At 43.6% G+C, this 20,060-nt stretch overlaps 1 protein-coding gene across 7 annotated transcripts in view; it reads left to right on the top strand.

Annotated features, from left to right (window-relative positions):
* CUX1 (cut like homeobox 1) overlaps nt 1-20,060 on the top strand; it is a 283,475-nt gene that overhangs the window by 228,095 nt on the left and 35,320 nt on the right. Inside the window, exons 21-24 of one of the 7 annotated variants that reach the window (XM_086475307.1) lie at nt 8,253-8,555; nt 10,049-10,111; nt 12,941-13,129; nt 17,935-18,199. The exons of 5 other annotated variants lie outside the window; for them this stretch is intronic. In XM_086475307.1, coding sequence (XP_086331433.1) covers nt 8,253-8,555; nt 10,049-10,111; nt 12,941-13,129; nt 17,935-18,199 — 820 coding nt within the window. The remainder of the gene's footprint in view (nt 1-8,252; nt 8,556-10,048; nt 10,112-12,940; nt 13,130-17,934; nt 18,200-20,060) is intronic. One more of the 7 variants, XM_086475308.1, reaches the window with a different exon arrangement.

Raw genomic sequence — 20,060 nt, 5'->3', positions numbered from 1 at the left:
TCTCAGCTATTGAGGTGTTTTGCATCAGTAGGGCACAACACACCTCTTGGAGACCGACACAGGGTGTGCGCTCGAGGGATGTGTGTCAAGGACTGCAGATGTTCACCAGCCAGGACATTCAGTAGTGTCTTCCTGCAGCGGCCAGAGAAAGAGGGGTGAGACCCAAGCAACAGCACTAACGTACTCCACGTGGCAAAGGCTTTTTAAGAGGCAGGCACGGGGAGGAAAATCTGACCCAGCCAAAGCCTGTGAGCTGAGCAGGACGGTCCCCTGCCCTCGTTCCTCACTGCACTCCCTCCAGTCTGAGCAGGCATAGATCACCCAGCAGCGAGGCGTGCCTCTGCTTGGGTATGAGGTTGGGTGGGTGGCCCTGGGCACCGGGTGTTCTTCAGTTGTCGTTTCATGAGCAACATTAACTCACAAGGCTGCACTAGGGCTTTCCTCATTATGCTAATGCCGAGACTGCCATGAAGGACCATCTTTTTGCTAATGGGCTTGCACTGCAAGTGAGATCAGGAGAGATCCAGATTCCTGTTCTTAATCCCTTCCAGCTGTACTGTGTTGCAGGTGTGTGGTGGCTGTTTTTCAAATCCGGGTCACAGATTCGGTTCCCCCGAGCACTCAGGACAGCACAATTGTGTCAGGCAAAAATGGAGGTAAAGGTTGGAGCCAGGACAGGGATATCTTAAACTGGTATCAATGCCAGTTCTTGGCTATGAGAAGTTGCAGTCTTAACGTAGGTTTGGGCACAGTAGTGGGATTTCCACGACTCTCTGAGGTATTTGTGGTTATGCATTCATTGAAAGGAGAATTGGTTGCCCGACTTCTCTAAGTACTTTTCAAAGTCCAGCTGTAAATCTGTCTTCATGAGTCTATCACCGGCTCCCAGCTTGCTTGTTTCTGAACTTTGTCTGATTTCTCCAACTCCTTCTGGTCTCTGGAATGGTTGAAAACACATTTTTTTAATATAAGCACAAAGCTAACATAGTTATTGAAAATGCAACATAAAATTGCAGCAATACCTTGTAAGCCTTAAACAATATTCAGAAGCATTTTTTTTCAAGTGCTTCTAACATTTACCCTGATCTTCCAGATAGTCCTGTCACTTAACATATACTCATGTGCAGAATAGGGACCTTTATTTTTAGTATTGCCCCAGTAATTTCAGAGTTAACCAAAGCTGGTTTCCTCCCCTTTCTGTGCAGACATGCATACATCTGCATGCGTTCCTAAAGGGGTTTTCTTTTGATCCCTCCCCCCATCTACATAAAACTACCCTCTGAGCCAAGACCCAAAATAACATTTTCCCCCAAAGTTAAAACATTCGCAAAACAAACAAACAAACAAAATCTCCGCGGTCATAGCGGAAATCTGTAATGGTGACTGTAGTGAGTGCTTGCAACTATAACTGCATGTACCTACCTACTTTACATCATTATATATGCACACCGTAGGGAGGTTTGTATACTCCCTACATATAACTGTGGGAGTTTATAACTGTAGGGAGGATCATACTTTTATAAGCCACATTAATTTGCAAATTGTGAATAGGCAAGGTTCACTCGCTTAAAGTAAATGCACCAAAACCACTGCCTGTGAGAAAGTCTTCAGCTTCCACGGGTATTTTCTTTTAATTAGTCAGAAGAGGGATGTAGTGCAGCGCTCTTCCACGAATGCTGATCGGATTTATTTCGTAGTTCGAACTTGCACCCCACCATTGTGGGCGAGGAGAGCTGTTACGATGCTTTAGAAGATCCTGCAAAGACAGCCCTTGCAAAAGGGAAAACTGGATAGAAGGTCGAAGGAGAAAAACCTCTCCCTGAAATTTTCAGACCCCAGGAAAGAAAAGGAACGCAGTTGTCCTGAGGATGTGGCCATTGATCAGCTGTCTGATCAGTTCCTGGTTCTCAGGACAACACACCCCGGGTTTTGGTCTACAAATTGGATAGAAGAGGCAGCCTCCTCATCGGGGGAAACAGAAACTAATCCAGTCCCCGTGTGAGACACTTTGATCTCAGGCAACCTGCCAGGTCTGTTGTTGTCCATTAACTCATCTGCACAAGGAGGTAAATGCAGGCCCCGAAGTAGCAAATGCTCTTTTAAGAGGTTGCCGAGAAATCTCCTGTCCACATCTGACTGCCTTCATCTTCCCCGCTAATTTGCCGTAAAGGGAAGGAGCGGAGCACGGGATGCTTCGTTGCCTCCCCGCTCCGCTGTGCGCAGGACGTGGCGGTTCTCGCTGCTCCTCGATAAGGAACTTTGACTAGTTTGGCACAGAACTGAAGCCTGAGCTTTGGACATTACGGAAAGTGGTGCATCAAACCAAGCGCCAGTTAAATCATGTTTGGGTTCTTGTCGGAATGTCACAGAGTACCCTGTCATTTTGTTTTAGCAACTTGTCCTTCCAAATGCGCAGTTCGCCTTATGGCATGCCAGCAGTAAAAATGTCACTTACAATAATTACTTTTTGGTGAAAATGCTTGCTGACTTCCTACCTTCAAGCTGTTTTTTACACAGTGGGGAGATAATAAGAAATGACTTTATCCTGACTGCTCAAATGAACACTAAATGGAATTTAGGTTATTATTACTGCAGATAGAGGACTGTGTATTGAAATTTAAATAGTGGATCAGATAAACTACAGAGATTTGTCTCTGAAAATTATAGTGAATCTGCTTTTTCAACCCAGTTCGCTCTGAAAGTTAAGGCAGCTGTTGTCTGCCTGCTGTCTTTAGAATATAGTATTTTTCATAATCCTTTTAGAGGCCCCTGAATACCTTCTGTGTTTTGCATGGTCTTCCTCAACTTCTCCGTGTTCTGTACCTCATTCCGCATGAGTCCTTTTGCAGCTTATTAGCTTAGCTTGTGTTGGCAACAAAGGTTGGGCAGTTTATTCTCCCAGCGGTTCCTGAGCTGCAGAAGTACCGAGTGCTCTGTATAGGAGGCAAGTGTGCTGGCAGGAGAGGCCCAGAGCATTGAGCTTGTGTTTTATGCTTGCGAATTCAGGTGCTCTTGTTCAAATCTTTGCTCTAAACGTTTGATTTAGAAGTGGGTGCAAAGTCAGCGTGCTGCCGTGGCTGACGGAGTTGAGGCAGAGTCTGAGCAAAAGTGGCAAACCTGCAGCTCTCAAAATGTGCAGAAGAAATTCCAGTGGAGGAATCTGCCCGTGCTGGCAGACAGCAGCACGATGCCTCTGGGACTGGTGAAACCGTATCTGTGTCTCAACACTGCTCCGTCATCTGGATACCTCTGTTGAGGGGGATACATCCGGGACTGGTGTCAGGTCATGTAGACATCTGTGATTTTCTGGGGAGGTTGCAGCAGGCGTCACCTGCAAGTCTTTGCGTTGGAGGTGTCCTGAGCTTAGAAGGAGGATCCAGCTGAAGTGTGTGGTGGATCTGAGCTACAGCGCCGCTCTTGTGTGAAGGGCCAGGTCAGGTTCCTTCCTGCGGTCGGAAGAGTTTCTGTACGTCACAAAAATGGTCCTTCCTGACCAGTGCCCTGCGGATTTGCAGAATATAATTAAACGTCTCTGGCTGAGGCTCAGTTCAGGCATCTGAGCGGGTGATGCTCGGGAGTGCTGCGTGAGGGGAGCCCAGCACAGCCTGTGGTTCGTTATACCCTGTAGGGATTTTGTCACATTACAATGGCAGAACATGATGAGACCTCGTAGAGGAATGTGTCAGGCTGATACTGGGTTGAGGAAAGTGTTTTCAGGTAATTTGCAGGCCACTGGTGGGATAATCATAGTCCAAAATGTTCTACAGCCAGTGTTCAAGCAATTCAGGGCCCAGGATCCAGTACTGGGGACCTGACCCCAGCATGGGGGTGGGAAGTTTTGTAGTTGGAGAAGAACAAGAAAATCTAATGTTAAATTCACGAAAACTGCCATAACCAGTGAACTGAGACTGGAAGTCTCTTTTCAGACTTTCTCACGTTTTCCCAAAACACTGTCATGATCGGAGCTCTGGCGAGGGTGTAGAGGATGGGTGGGACCAAAGCCTCATTGGGCTTCATCTGTTGTGCTAAGGAACGCAAGGCCACAAAAGTTTTTCTGTGTTCATGTAATCAAGGCAAGGTCAGTTTTTTTACAGTTCTCAACCAGTTTCATAAAATGCTCAGGCAGACCCTAGTCCGATGTGCTAAATGGTTTGCAAAGTTTGTTTAGTTTCTGAACTGATAACTACTGAGGCGGGGAGGGGAATGGGCAAGCTGTGCTGATGGTTTGGGGTTTTGTTGCAGTAAGATGGTCATTCAAGCAGCAGTTTTATATTGGGAAAATAAAATTTAAAAATAAATCAGCAGGTTGACTTTGTTTCCATTCATTTATGTATCTTCGTTTTAGATTACTCATCCCTCTCTAGTATTGTAGTAGGAAAAAACAAAACTGAATAATTTTCTGACTTAAGAGTAAGGACCACGTGTTCTGCCAGGAGTGATGCGTTCCCAAGTAGGGCGCTCTGGCGTTCACGAAGGGCATCGGATGTATTTGTCTTTATGAAGACCTGTTTGCCTTCAAAGACTGGAGTGCTCCCCTTCACTGTATGGTCTGTCTTAGCTGTTTTCATCAGCTGTGAAACAACCAGTGTTGGTGTTTCGGTTGTCTTCATGTTTTAGCTGTGAGTGGAGGCCAGTTGCACCTGCCGAATATTTCAGATTGCTGGCCTGTTTATGCAGGATCGCTTCCTAGTACTTGATTTGCATTAGATCATTATTTTCTGTGTTGCATATTTGAATGTGCTTTTAAAAACTGGTTGGAAGTGCCTGCCTTTCCTATAGCCTAGACGTACGTTTTGAATTAATGATGTGAACAGTGCATGGTAGAGCCTTTGCCCTTTCATGACTCGGTTATACTTGCAGCTTTAGAAGATCTGGATCACTTAAATGCATTTATGGTGTATTTGAATCTTTAGTGGTGTTGGTCGACATCAACCTGTGATTGTGCAGAAGTTGCACCAGTTTCCCGATCATTTAAAATTGTCCTGTTGAACTGTGCCCATCACATGCCTGAGACCTCGTGGACACCATCTTTCCACCAAGTTAGTCTGGGAACACCCTGTTTCTTCCATCCTCTACAAAGCACAGGGCATGGCTGAGGTATTTGGCTACCTGAGACTTAAAAAATTTCCAGGTTCTGCAATGATGTCGTCACTGATGATACTCTTGATCTCTCCAGCTCTTTACTTCTAGCACCTTATTTTTGAAGCTTTTGGGCTTTTGCTTCAGGTTTTAAACTGGATACAGGCAGTTGGAAAGCAAAATGCAACACGCCTTTGGTAGCAAAGTTTATCTGGAATTTATTAATGTAATTTCATCAATAAGTGGTGGCCGTGGGGTTTGCAGGTTGTACAGCCTGCCATAATGCACTTTTACACTCATACTGACAAAATGATCCCTTCCTCACTGAATACAAATGTGTAAACGTTCAGTGGATATCACTTATTCACTCATAAGAAACTGGATTGCTCTTAAGTTAGTGCTGTTCTTCAGTGCAGTCTGCGGTTAAAAAAGCAGAACGCATTTTAAAGAAATAAGCTTTCAGTGTATTATTTTCATTGGAACCATTCAATTGCTACTTTTGAAATCTTAATATGTATTTTTCAGATGTCCTGAATTTGTTTCTTTGTCCTGTGAGGAACTTGAGAGAAATGAATACAGACAAATTATTTCATAAAACATGCAAAATGGCTGGGGATTGACAGTTAAATCTGTAATAGTGAATACATTCAATTTTCCCCTTTGTTCTGTCAGCAGTCACTTGTACTCTAAATGTCTGTTTAATTTTGTAAGTAGATTAACGGGAAATGTTTGCATTATTTGATTATTGAATTGACTTTTCCAAATAATGGATCTTTTCCTCAAATATTTATGTGATGTTGAAAATGTTTTTCCATAAGGGAAAGATGCTAAAAATGAATGGGGAACATATTTTGAGTTATTTGTAGTATATGCGCATAATGCCTCCTCTGAAATCGCTACACACTTGCCTTTCGTTGGGGTGAAAAAAAAGCAGTTTGTCATCTGCACTGCCTTCCAAAATTAGATTTAGATCATCCTACCTTTTTGGGTAAATAAGCAGCAGATTGGTCTTAAAAATGAAATTCAAGTGAGCTCTTGCCATGTGATATAAAAAATAAATAAGCTAATATGTGAGCAACATAGAGCATTTCAGTGATAGATGATAATATAGATTACCTTTGTTGTTTACATAATTAGGCTGGGCAGGGAAAGGAAGAGGGAGAAAGAAGCATTAGTAAATGCTTTTGTTTAGTCCTGTGTGGTTGGGGGTTTTTTGATTTTGGATTTTTTGCTGCTCTCCGTGCGTGCGTGTGGTTTGCGGTGCACAGATGAGGAATTGTATAGGAAATTTGCAGCTGCTCTAGTTACTCAGTAAGATTTGTATAAGCTGGCACAAGGGACAAAATTAGAGGGAACTTGAACGAGTGCTGTGCAGTTTATTAGCTAGGCAGCCATAATTTTGACCTTGCTGTGGGTTAAAGGACACAGACCTGAGAAGAAATCTGTTTATCATGTAGGGAATTCATGCCATCCCTGACAGTGTACAGTGAACAAGATGGATGATCTGCCAAATTGGTCCCTCGCATGGGTGAATCAGGGCAAATTTACAGTACAATTCCTTGGCTGCTCCTGATACAAAAATAACATTTGCTGGGTTTTATATTCAGTTGTATGATGACCTAGGGTGAACAGAGAAAAGAAATAAGATTTGTAGGATCCTTATTACCTTAAAGATTTATATGCACCTGGCTTTCCTTTTATGTCTGCCTCTTTTGCATCTCTGAAGGTGCTAAGGAAATAGTCCAGTTGCTTGGTTTGAGAGAGCAGCTTTGTGTCAGGGAACCTCTCTTAAATGCAGCACCGTGGAAGCTTCTGTTACCTTGAGCAACACAATTACACTGGGCACCCTGCTTCGTTTGAACCCTACTTTACTGATGTAGTGTTTTCCCTTCATATTTGGGGTATGTTACCGTGCCACGCAAGCTGCGTGTTCTGTAATGATTTGACAATATGCTGGACAACAAAAAAAAAACAAACTTGAAAAATAGTGGAATTTGCTATTAGCTATCGCCATGGTAGGGACAGGACCCGATGCTGCCGAGTAAACCGCTCTCGTAGTAGTGTTGCAGTGCTCAGGAGAACCGAAGTCTGCTAGGGGGACTGAGGTTTTGGTGCAGGCTGGCCTCATCCTTGTACAGGTGAGAGTGTTGTAAGTGTCCTCCGGAGATCTCGAGACAAATCCACTGGTGTATGAATCTGAGATACATGTGATTAACCGTGTCGGGTAACGAGATGTGAGACAGCAATGCGGAGGAAGCAGTCCCGCCAAAGTGGGAGAGAACTGTGAATGGAGAAACCGCACGTCCTCTTTACCTTTTGAAGGGAGTTGTTCTTCTGAACCACATGGTCTGTGTGTTGTTACTTTAGAAAAAGTTTAGACTGTACCCTTAGGTGTCTGGATTTTCTGCATAAGCTCAGTTGCTACGTTCCGTTAGAGATAAACTTGAGTTTATTAGGGGAGAATGTACGGAACCTGTTGTTGTTGGCATAACAGAGTCAGAAAGCTTTCTTTTAAACAGTGTCACAATAACATATTTGGGTGTCTCCTGATCTACTAGCTATCTTTATGTTGGATTCTCAAACACATTAATTAATACAACATAATTACAAACTGTATTTTAATCTTGTTAAGTTATTTCTGAGCAAAGAGAAGTGCAAAAATGTGATGTGAGTGATAAGAAACAAAATGAAATCAGTAACGCTCTCAAGATAGAAAGTTGTATCAGTTGTAGAAAATCCCTCATTGACACTACAAAATAGTGGCTGAGTGAGTTTCTTACAAGTCGCAGAAGGAGGCTTAAACCAGTCTGCAATGGTAGATTTAAAAGCATCCTTATACAAAAATGTTGGGGAAAGCAAAACTATGAGATTTCCTGACCAAGGATATTTCTTGCAAGCTTACAGACGATTGCACTTCATTTTTTCCTGATTTTTATTTGTATTTGTACATCTTGTCTTTACAAGAAAGCAGAGATGACTCAAGATAAAATTAGAAAATAATTCTGTTTTTAAAAAGAGGCTTTTTAGTAACCAAGTCATAACAAGTAGCTTTTTGCATACTTAGGCATTTCTCTAAGTAGGTAGAATATAAATGAGAAGGAAAGTTAAATATCTTGCAATCAAAACATTACAATTATGCTAAAGTGGGGACTTTTTTCTTTTTTTAATTACAGAAAGCACTCCAAAGACTTCTGCCAGTTGCAGTCCTGCTCCTGAATCTCCCATGAGTTCCAGTGAATCAGTGAAAAGCCTGACTGAATTGGTACAGCAACCCTGTCCCGCTATAGAGACAAGTAAGGATGGCAAATCCCAAGAATCTAGCGAGCCGCCTGCTTCTGAATCCCAGTCTACAACACCTTTGCCACTGTCGGGCCACTCGGCACTCAGCATTCAAGAGCTGGTCGCTATGTCCCCCGAGCTGGATACGTACGGCATTACAAAGAGGGTCAAAGAAGTGCTAACGGACAACAATCTTGGTAAATGGCTTTATTCTCATTTCTTGGCTGAAATAAAATGAAAGTGTTCGTGCTTTTATTTTTAAGCTATATTTCAGTAGATGTTTACAAGAATACTTGGGGTTTGACTCTGGCCTAAGTTTTAATCTGTTAAAAAGATTATTTTTGTATTTCTTTTCTTAAACTGGTAGAAAAATCCTTTCAGAGTGTCACACTTGATTTAAAATGTCGTCATACCCTTGCTCTTCTTAAGCTCTGCTGCTGGCTCACCAGCCAGATTCTGCTCCCACCTCCCTAAATACGGTCCAGCAGGCTGTCAAGAAGACCAGAACCCCAAAGCCAGTGAGATCTCCCCTTGAGAAATGCAGTTTTCCCAACGCTTATAGACTCCAGGCCCCAGCATTTTAGGCATAGGTGAAGTGAAGGAGTCCAACATGATTGGAGAGGGAGGTGCATCGCAAGCAAAAGCATAGCATAGCTCTAGAGAGCTAGGAGGGTAAATTCAGACTCAGCTGAGGTTTAGATGAACCTGTAGATAAGTGCATGGGGCCATTCAGGTATTTTGCTTACAGATGTGTAAAGCTCAGACTGCCTTTGCTTACAGATGAGTTTTTGGGTGTCGAATTAAGTGTCACGTTGACATGGCTATATACTTGGAATAGTCAAAGGGATTAACCTGATCAGAGTATGGGAAATCCATGCTTAATACTGCCACTATGCCTCTAAATCACTAGTTCTTCCTCTGTGTTTAACCCTTGCTTCCCTCACAAGGCACTGGGAAACCTTTAGGAGTCCTTGGAGTCTCTAGCGGGAAGGCAGTAGGGCTGCCCCAGTGTTACTGCACGTGCTTCTGGGGCTTAGCGTGGGATTCATCTCACCTGCGTTTAGGTGTTCAAAATAGATGTCTGAGATGGTTGGGATTCTCCAGGAGTACCAGTTTCTCTCCATTCACTACAGATGAGACCAAAAAGATAAGTTTAGGTTTAGACTGCTGATGATACTTTTGTGGAAGAATTCTGTCCGTATCATCTAAATATTATGGCTGTATAAGTAAAAACTCCTTTATTTTAATACGTAAGGAAGCCTTTTTTCAGCTAGACACAGAATAATGTGTTATTATCTTAGGTTATTTTTTTTAAAAGGGCAAAAATATTGGGATGGGGGAGGTTGCAAGTTCTCATTTAGCATAATGTGGGGAAAAAAAGGAAATGGCCCTGATCATGGACGTACCCTGCATGAGATTGTGTCCCACTGAACACAGCAGAAACTTGCTCGTGCACGTCGGCATGGGCAGACGGTGGGCGCTTGTTCAGTGGAGATAATGCAGAGATAAAGCCCCAAGTCACGGTAAGGGTTTGCAGGTTCGAGCCCCTAGTTTTTGGGCAAAATGCTGTTGAGTGCTCTACCTGCTCTGGTGTTTCAGAGAGGTTTGAAAAAGTATTTTTGTTTACATTTGCTTTGATGCCATTTTTACTTAGTCTTTTTTATTTCCCATGATTTTTGTTTTCCTACAGTGTGGCTGACAAGCCTAAAAAGCAGCAGAAGAGCCAGGAAATGTGCCCCAAACTCTGCATTAGGTGTGGAACCAGTTTCAATGTCTCCTTTTGCGCCCTCAGTGTGCTAGTGCACCAGATTGACTCGGTGCATAGGTCTCTCTGTCTTAGGCCACAGGGCCTTGTGAACCTGTCTTAGGCAACTGGTGGTGGCTCAGTTGTTCCAGTGTCACTGGCCAGTAAAGACCACGTTTGTGCAAAACCATTCAAGATGCGTTTGGCTGTCTCTCCTGTCATGCCTTTTAGCAGTTGTTCAGCAGTCACCATTTTAGCAAATGATGCTGGCAGCGTTAACAATGAGATGATGGTGGTGTTCCTGCTCCCAAATGTCATGGTGTTATCAGTGATTCCCTGTTGGGCAACGTAGAACTTAGAGAGTGATGCAAATGCAGTGAGCTAGTGAAGGATTGCAGTGGCGGGCGTTTGCAGAAAGGGCCAGGACTAACCATGAAACCAGCATAATTTAGAGAAAGTTCTGTCCATGAGGAGCTACATCAGTGGCAGCAGGCATGAGGGATATTGGGGTAAAAGATGGGGAGAATTAGCGGGCATTTGAGGAAACCTGTGCTTAAAAATATTCCAGATATTCATAGTGCTCTGATGGAGTGTGATACACCTGCTGCCTCCTGAGAATGATTTCTAACACATTCCCCATTAGCTTGGGAGTCTTCCAGGAGTTTTATCCTGTCCTCCCATATCCTGGGATAAAACAAATGACACAAACAGCTTTAGCTTTGTTCTTAACACCTAGAGAACATGACGCTACCTCCTTCCACGTTTGCGTTTTTAATTTTTAGGCTGTAGCTTGAAGTTTGTTTCCTTGAGCATCAGCGTTAGTAGCTGATCCAGGCTGCTTGTTCCAGACCCTTTTGTAAATTTGTGCCAGTATTCCTGTTCATGTGGCCACGCCATAAACTGGACCAGTTGGTCTGAGTCCATAGAGGCCATTTCATTCTGGCCGTGCGGGTGGTCGCAGGGGCCGCACTGCTCAGCAGCTGCCGGAGCGCTCGGCTGCTGGAAGAAACGCTCGTCGTGTTGCAGCCTGAGCGCGGCCCCGGGATTAGAAACTGGGGGGAACATTAACGGAAAGTTATTTACGAAAGCAAATTGAAAGATTTCAAAGTAGCTGCTTCTCTTGCTAGTAGGTGGCAGGTTTAAAGGTAGATGGATGAGGCCTCACTGATGTTTTTAAATACCAACAGGGAGTAGGTTAACTCTGCAGTACGCGTGATCTAAAATTTGCCCCAAATTACTTCTTTTGTCTGATTTTCCTGATGTTGAGGGTAGTGCAAAATCACTTACGACTTAGAAACCTAGGTGAATTCTGAATTTAGGTTTCCGTTCAGTCTGTAAGAACCGTTTTCAGGGTTACTTTTAGAGCTTATTAGCAAACTGGTTTTGAGCTTATTAGCCCTGTCCTCGTTTCCCCTTTCTACCTTTCATCATCTCAGCTGCTTCCTCCAAAAGCTTTGCAGATCCACCTGCCCCATGCATCCGAATGGGACGTTCTGCAGCTTCTAACTGGTCCCACATTCCCTCTTCTCCCCAGACAGGCAAAAAAAAAAAATCAGCAGGGCCCAACTGGGGATGGTTTTAAAGAGGAGGAGGAGGAGACTCACCGAGTTAAGCACAGGGGATGGGTCTATAGAGCAGCTGTTTCCCATGACCTGTTTGTGTCCGGAGCAGGTGAGGCTGTGAAGGCAAGAGCTGATGGCACTTTTGTGCAGGCACGTCCTGCGGAGCTGTAGGAGCACAAGCCCCCACGCATCTGCATTGTCCCTTCGGGACCTGTTTGTTGCCACTGGCTAAGACTGCTGGCATTGCTAGGAAGGGAAGGAATCACATTCTGCTTTGTGTTAGTGAGGGAATTCAAAAGCTGCGGATCAGACACAAGACCCTGGGGCCTAAACTTGGTCGGTATGGACAGACCTTTGGGTTACCTTGAACATACACAGTAGCTGCGCTTCGATCAGAAATCGCTGCCGATGACTCAGATGACTTCAGGCTCTGTCGTGTGACAAAAGCCATTGCATATCAAGGCAGTTTAGCTTAGGAAGAACACTGAAGTGAAGGGGTTTGGAAAAGCAGCTGTATGGTTGGGTTTGAGCTGCACAGGCATTTTTCACAGTCCTTGCTAAGTTAGATTGTAACCATGCGAAACTGCTGTTACCAACACACGTACAAATGCTGTACATTGAAAAGCATGTGCAGTTTCTACCCTGCTAGACAATAGCATTTTAAAAGAAAACTAAAATTCTTAACTAGAAGTGCTGTAGAGGCTGTAAAAAAAGGTGTTACATTGTGAAATGTGATTATCTGCAGTTGGTAAGACACAGTTAGAACACCACAGACAGTACAATACAGAAAATACGTACGTGAGCCTTTGAGGACACTTAACATGACCATTGCTGAGTGGGGCTTGCATTGGTCTTGGTTCATTGATTGCTTGAAGAGTTTGGATTGCCCTGTTGGAACGAAGCGGTTGCACTGCCCTCCTACATAAGAGCTAAGTAGCCTCACTGCTCTCACTAGTTGCCTGCTTAGCTGAAAGTTCAGTTTGTTTTTAATCTCATTAATTTATTTTTTGCACACTGTTTCACTCTAAGGTCCCGGTCCCCAAACGTCTTGAGCTCCCCTCTTTGCCGCAGTCAGATCCTAAGGATTAAACTAAAGCTTAATATTTACACTTTTAGTGGGGGGCAGAGCTTTTATTCTTCTAAATGTTTCTTTTGGGATTTCAAGCAATTCTGAAGTAAGAATAATTGACGAATGATCTCGTAGACGTGTTCTGTGTTTTTAGTTAGCCTCGTCTCGTAGCTGAATGAATTCATGCGATTTTCAATTTCGTATTAGGTCAGCGTTTGTTTGGGGAGACAATCCTAGGGCTAACACAAGGCTCTGTCTCAGACCTTCTGGCTCGCCCGAAGCCCTGGCACAAGCTGAGTTTGAAGGGACGGGAACCCTTTGTCCGCATGCAGCTGTGGCTGAACGATCCCAACAACGTGGAGAAGCTGATGGATATGAAACGAATGGAGAAAAAAGGTAACTTGGAGCAGACTGCTGACTCATGTTGTCCATTATTTTGAAGATGACAGTGTCTTTTATAATTCTCCATGAATAGTATAGAGGCAGCATTGATCTTGTATTATGAAGGTTATGCAAAAGGACTTCATAACAGCTTTTTCATAGCTTTATGTGATGCTAGCTCAAGCAGGATACATTGCAAAAAAAAAAAAGCCAAACAAAAAAACAACTCCAAACCTTGAATATTCACCAGCTGTTGTGAAATCATTGCTATATTCTCCTATAGATTAATTACTGAGGCCCTGGTGTATCACTGATAACTTGCCTTACCAAATGAGAAATGTGAGTTTGGGAGCTGGCTTTGGGTTATTAGTTAATAGGGCTGCAGCTGGTCACAGATGTTGGGCTGGAAGAACTGTGCATTGATTCCTGAGAGAGCTTCTTGCCAGTCCTGCACTGATGGAGGAAAGAAAAATGTGGTCTTTATAAAAGGGAATTTGAGAATAATTAAATTTGTAGCCTTTATAGGGATGGGGGAAGGTGATTGTGTTAAAACACGCTCGCATAAAACAGCTAAGTCATGAGTGTATACCTGTGAGAGACCCAAGTTGTTAGTGGATATCTTATTAGGGAGTATATCCTGAAAATTTCTCCTACTTTATGTATTTTCAGTTCTTTACTAAAACCCAGTGGTTGTTCAGAGCCTTGTTTTTAGTATGTTCGTGTGATTTTATAAGAGAGACTCCTAGGCTGCCATTATCAGCAGTTAACTAATTAATGGTATATACATCTCCCGATCTATCCCTTAGTGATATTAGTACAGACAGCATTAATCGTGTGCACTGAAAGCACTGCTGTTGACTGATGTCCTGAAAGCATTAACGCATTTGATCACGAACTTTGTGATTATATTAAAAATTGCAGTGACAGAGCTTCTGGGAAAACTGTAGTCTTGCCTACTTTTAAGAAGAAATTCAAATCCTTGTCATAGTAACCAGTATAATATAATGCAGTGCAGTATCTTACTGCAAATCGTGTATGATCTTCCATGGGGAGTAAAATCCACTTGGGTTTTCCACTTACAACTGTAAACCAAAGGGAGCCATGACGGGTTTTGCTGTATTAGAAACATGGCAGAAATAAAATTGTCAACTAGCTGGATTTTTATAGCCTCAAAGAGAGTATTGCCCATAATGCAGGAAAATAAAATAAAAATAATTTAAAAGTAGTACTGACAATATCCTTTCAAAACTATTTTCTAAACTGGATTCTTATCAAATCCTGTTGAATACATATGCTCTGTAGATGGCACCTGAATAGAGATAAGGCTATAAATCGTTGAGACTCTACTGAGCTCCTGAACTGTGTAAGTGCTGTCCTCATAGCAGAGCACTCTAAAGTGAATTCAACCCTGTATTTTCTGCAAAATCCTTTCCTGCAGGTAAGGATCCTGTGATTTAACCTTTTAAATTGCTCTAGAGCCACATTCAGAATTGTAACTTCCCCTTCAGCTAATGTCAGTTAAAGAACAAGGCAACTGTATCTGCTACCCCGTGGAACATTATTATCAATTATTTCTCTGCCACATTTTATTAAGGGAGTAAATTAATAATTATGACAAAGGTGAGCTGCGTATATCTTGTTTTCTGTTCCACCAGTCTGAAGTTTGTGCTGTAAATGTCGGGTTTAAGAGATTTTGAAAATTTGCAACGTACTTAACTAACCTCTTGGGAGGCAGCCGGGGGTTCACACTCACTAGGTCGAGACACTCCGCACCACCTTTCCTGCCTTGGAAGAGTTCATCCCTCTGTCTTATAACCGCCCAGCGTGTGTGCTGCTATCAGCATCGCACCCCTCGCTGAACAGTACTGAAGCCTGCTGTCAGGAAAAAACTTAATTCCCTCTATTTTCCCATTATTTCACTTTTTAATAATCTTGTTCAATACTGCATAAGATAAAAATTATATTAAAAGGGGCTCTGTTTTACCTCAGTGGGCAGCCACTAGTTCTGCAATAGCGTCTGCTGCGTCTCTAGTGGAGCACGTGCTGGGGGGTCTTCCCAGAGGGGCATGGTGATGCTGGGCTGGCAACAGCAGGAGGAGTAAAAGGTAGTAAAACTCAGGGGCTCGAGCTGGCCTTGACAAGATGATCTCAGACCCAGATCCAGACCTTTGCTCAAATTACATTTGGGATTTTTTTCATAGGTCTCCTGAGAAGTGGAGACTGATCACAGACAAAAATCAGATTTCTCCAAAAATCGAATGTGTTTGCGACTTGGATTCCAGTTTGAGCCTTGCTGTCACTGCAAATGTGCTGAATGATCTCCTTATGTTGTCTACACGCAGCACATATGTTTAAAATAAGAAGTAGAAGGGAAAAGCCTTTATAAACGTCATCTAAAGTTTCCAGAGACCACCAGTGAAGCCTAAAGCTTAGGTGCTAGTTCAGCACACGGCAAAGTGCCAGGATTGTGCCCTTGGCCTAATGGAAGTTTGTTCTGATAACGTGTTATCGTCCAGAAAAACAGTTGCTTATGACAGAACATCCTCCTCTTTGTTTTTCTCTTAAGGAAATAGGTGCATTTGTGTCGTTTGTTCCATTCACATGAGAGAGCCTCAAATAAGCTATTGCACCTTTTGTGATGCCAGGGTGAGGTTAGAGGAGCAGAGGTGGGCATTAGGGCATGAAGTGTTTCCCGAGCTATCACAGCTCTGTGCTGTCCTCAGGAGTCTAAAGAAGGGAGCTCTGACCTGCCAGAAATGCCCTCCTTTGGGGAGAGAAAGCAGAGACTCGGAGCATCCTGGTGCATGGGTGTCTCATGTTAACTCAGTCGCCTGACCAAATTCCAGAAACTCCGGTCAGAGATAGCCTAAACACCTTTTACATCTTCCATGCAAGGTTCTGGTGTGTCTCATGGCCTCCTTTAAGCTGCGGCACATTGTTGAAGTGATAGATGCTGTCTTTCAGCCCCCCTGGTTGTGATATCAAAGGAGACAAGGGAACCTTTTATATAGTTTGCATGTCAATGCAAGTTTGAAATGACACCTAGAAGTCTTTGAGATTAAATATGAGATTATATTACCAGAATGATTAATTCTGTGGTTGAAGATGGTAGCAGTTGCTTGAAGACTGCAAAACCAAAGCCAATAGGTCACCTTGTAATAATGCATTTACCTGTGGTCACTGTGCAGTTCTACATCTGGTTGGGACAGCTTAAATAAGTGGTTTTTTAAATTAAGTTTATTTTTAAAAAACCCAACAACTTTGCTTTTTATGGTTATTTGAAACACATGCAGGACTGTATCATGGCAGAGTGATGGATCATGAGCAACTCGCGTTCTGTTCCGTATCAATGATCTTACACAGTAGGCAATCCACAGGTAATCTGTCTTACTCAGGAAAAACAAAATGAGGGCTGTGCAGATACCCCCAAAGGTTACAGAGTGTGTTCAAAATTCACTTTGATGGTGGTAAGACACAGAGTAAAAAGGTCCCACTGGCCATACCACTGTGTAGAGGAGAGGATGCTGAAACCCACTGGTGACAGAAAACCTGGCCAGTCCCGTAGGGAGCTCTGCCAGAAGCTGGCTTGTGTGAGAAGGGCTTTGAACATTGTGGTTTATTCAATTACATTGAATTTTTATCCTTTGTGCACCCTCGGCCTAAAGGCAGAGCTCTGGGGAGAGAGAAACTTATTTTTTGAAGAATCTGGGTGCTGACCCTTGTGTGGTGCCCTATATTGGTCCCTGGCTCCCATCGGGTCTCCTGGCTGGTGGAGATGCAGTGCCTGCTAGATTGGTGCCAGGCTGGTGTAATCTGGAATTTAATAGCCGAGGTTATGAAATTGCAGTTCTTGAATACCTAAACCCTTAAATATCAAGAAGGTATTTAACAGGCCATTAAATATTTTATTGACAAGATTCATCTATATTTGCCGTTTTCAGCCCCCTCATTAGCAATGCTTGTGCATGATACTGCCAGGTGCAGTAAATCCCACCTCTCTTTTCTCAGCGTAAATCAATCAAGTCAGTGACAGCGTTTGCTGGGACTCTTTCCTTGCAGAATTTGCAGGATAATTCAGTCCCCGTTGGGGAGGAGAGTCAGTATCACAGGCTTCTGCCATCAGCCTCACCGAGCTCCATCAGTGCAGCTTAAAAGTCTGTGCATTTTTGAAGGAGCCTTGCGCAGGGGAGGAGGATGCTGTGGGCTGTTTTTCTTTCATAACCTGTCACCGCTATAGCAAAGATCTGTAGGAAAAAGCAGCAAACGCCTGACAGGTTATTCAGCCCATCCCTGGCATCTCTGGGCTCTGGGCGCCATCATGTGTTGGAGACTTGGCTGCGGCTGCCTTCAGCTTCTGCCGTCATATTTTTAATTCAGTGACCTTAAGTGTTAGAGAGACCTCCGTGTACACCTTAAGTGTTTAACAGCCGAAACCGTTCAAGTTGAAATGGAGTGCAACTGTCCTCATCAGGTGCTTATGTGGAAGTTTGCCACTCTTGAAAGACTGAATTTGAAATAAGTTGTGTTAACTGAACCCTGTTATTCATGTGCCATGTTCGCTGAAAAAGCAGGAAGCTCTGGCAGGTTTCCAGTGGATTTACCCTCTTTTCTTCCCCTTCTTTCTTTGTTTTCTACCTTCTGCTTCTTCCCCATATTTGCTTTCCTCTGATCTCTGATGATGCCCCTTCCTTTCTGTCCTCTCCGAATAGGCCATCCGTGCATCTACAACCTGTCATCTTCGCGTTTATTCCACAGCTCGTGTGTTCATTGATTTTGCATTTGTATTCAGCTGGGGCTGATCCGATGCACTTCTCTTGCAGCCTACATGAAACGGCGACACAGCTCCGTCAGCGACAGTCAGTCTTGCGAGTCCTCATCCGCTGGAATCGACTACAGCCAGGGAGCCAGCCCGCAGCCACAGCATCAGCTGAAGAAGCCCCGGGTGGTGCTGGCACCGGAAGAGAAAGAAGCTCTGAAACGAGCCTACCAGCAAAAGCCATACCCATCACCAAAAACCATTGAGGAACTCGCTACACAGCTCAACTTGAAAACCAGCACCGTGATCAACTGGTTCCACAATTACAGGTATGAGATCTCCCGGGAGCCCTGCTCATGAAGGGTTTATTGTCTTTGCTCTGGCAGGGGGCTGCTCTGCCTCGGCAGGCTGTAGCTGCTTCCGCTAGCGTGGGGCGGTTGTACGAAATGAACCGTTTCGACAGCAGGGAGGTTCTAGCTAACAGTAGTGCTAATGCTCCAGGCTAATTTTAAGTCATCCCTGAGGAGCAGCAGTATTCACGCACTGATGTAAGCAGCGCTTTTAAACAGAAAATCTCGCTTTTGGGGCGGGCGTGGATTTAGAGATGTCCACTATTGAATATTTATAAATCCCACTGCAGTAAGCAAGACTGATCTTTCTTACTTGCCTCTGCACCCTCCCACAGACGTATGCACGCACATACACACACCCGTGTAGGCGTGTGGTGTGTGTGTTGTGCCCTGGCCATTTGGTGGGGGGTGCTTGGAAGTGTCCTGTACTGGATGGCATCACAGTTGCACTGCTTTCATCATGTAATTTTCCCCCAGAAGAGCAAAAGGAGGATTTTCTTTTAGGTCTTGAGCCACGGAGCTCTGAAAATAGGCACAGTGTGCGCTGTGTTTCTGGGAAGCTCCACACAGTCATGAAGGACAGAGAACTGATAACCCTGAAGTCAGACGTGGCCGCAGATTGGTTTCATTGTTTGATGAAATCATTGAGTCCTGCTGAAATGAAATAAGGGGTTGGTCTGTTTAGTTCCTTTCTCGTGTTAGAAGGAACCTCTCCACATTCGAACCATTGAAGTAGGTTTTGACCTAGAGACACCAATAAAAAGAAACAATGCTGGAATGGCGTATTAGAATTACAAGGATTTGAATAAACAACTGTGCTTGGGATTGGGGATCTTAATTAGTGCAGCAGACTTTTCTCCAAGAAATTTCTGCTAATGAATATTGAACAGGTACAGTTAAAATACCAGTTTTAGTGGTCTTCTGCTTCTTCACTTGGAGCCAGTAATGTTCCTAATTAGTCCAGATTGCTAAACTTGTTTGTTTTGAGAAACTGCTAACGTTTAAAGGGTATTTTCCACTTTGGCCCTTCTCAGCTTTTAACAGGCAAGCTGCTGAAGCAGAAGCAGCTCGCTTTAATGAGTTATCTGCGAAATATTATGCACAATAGTTAAATAATGTTTATAGTAAACAATATAAAATTTTAAAATTATAACCAACGAGTAATCATATTTACGCTGAATTTCATTGACTGGAATTCGCTACAGATGCAGCCTCTTTCACTGCTCAGAGTTCTCCAAATGCAGGCCTCTCTTCCAATTCCCACTTCTAGGCAATTATACAGAAGTTGGAGGAATGCCTATGAAAATATGTTCCCTTCGGCCTGACAGCAAAATGTGCTGTTCTCACTTACGCAGACGAGCGCGGGAGCACTGGTGGCATGTGTCATCTTCCTCATTATCATGAGATCTCCTGTTTAGGCGTGCTGCGAGAAAGCGTGACAAGTCATGATTGATCAGCGTGTTTAGCCACACCGAGCTATACATTAATGTAGACTAGGTGCTGACAGTTGCATACCAAATAAAAAAAAGTATAAACAAGGTGCTGTAGGCTGGTGGGTAGCACAAGCCTCAGCACTGAGTGATCTGGACCTGCTCCCAGATGTGCTGCTGACTCTCCAGGATTTAAAGGGATCTTTCAAGCTTCTTTGGAGCTCTGGGTGCTCTGAGCAGTTGCTACCTGAAAAACCAAAACGTGTCCCTGTTCTTTTCCCCTGTACAATCATTTTCTTTGCTTTCATGCATGAAGTACTTTTAAATTGTTTCAGAAGAGGTACAAGTTACATGTTCTGCTAGGGGAACAGGTTCGGACTGTTCTGCAGCTCATGTATTGTGAGAAATGG

This window comes from Leptosomus discolor, chromosome 18 (genome assembly GCF_034619465.1).
Source record: "Leptosomus discolor isolate bLepDis1 chromosome 18, bLepDis1.hap2, whole genome shotgun sequence".
In the NCBI taxonomy this organism is placed as follows: Eukaryota; Metazoa; Chordata; class Aves; order Leptosomiformes; family Leptosomidae; genus Leptosomus; species Leptosomus discolor.
The sequence above is the reverse complement of the archived record's forward strand: the minus strand, read 5'-3'. Positions and strand labels throughout refer to the sequence as shown.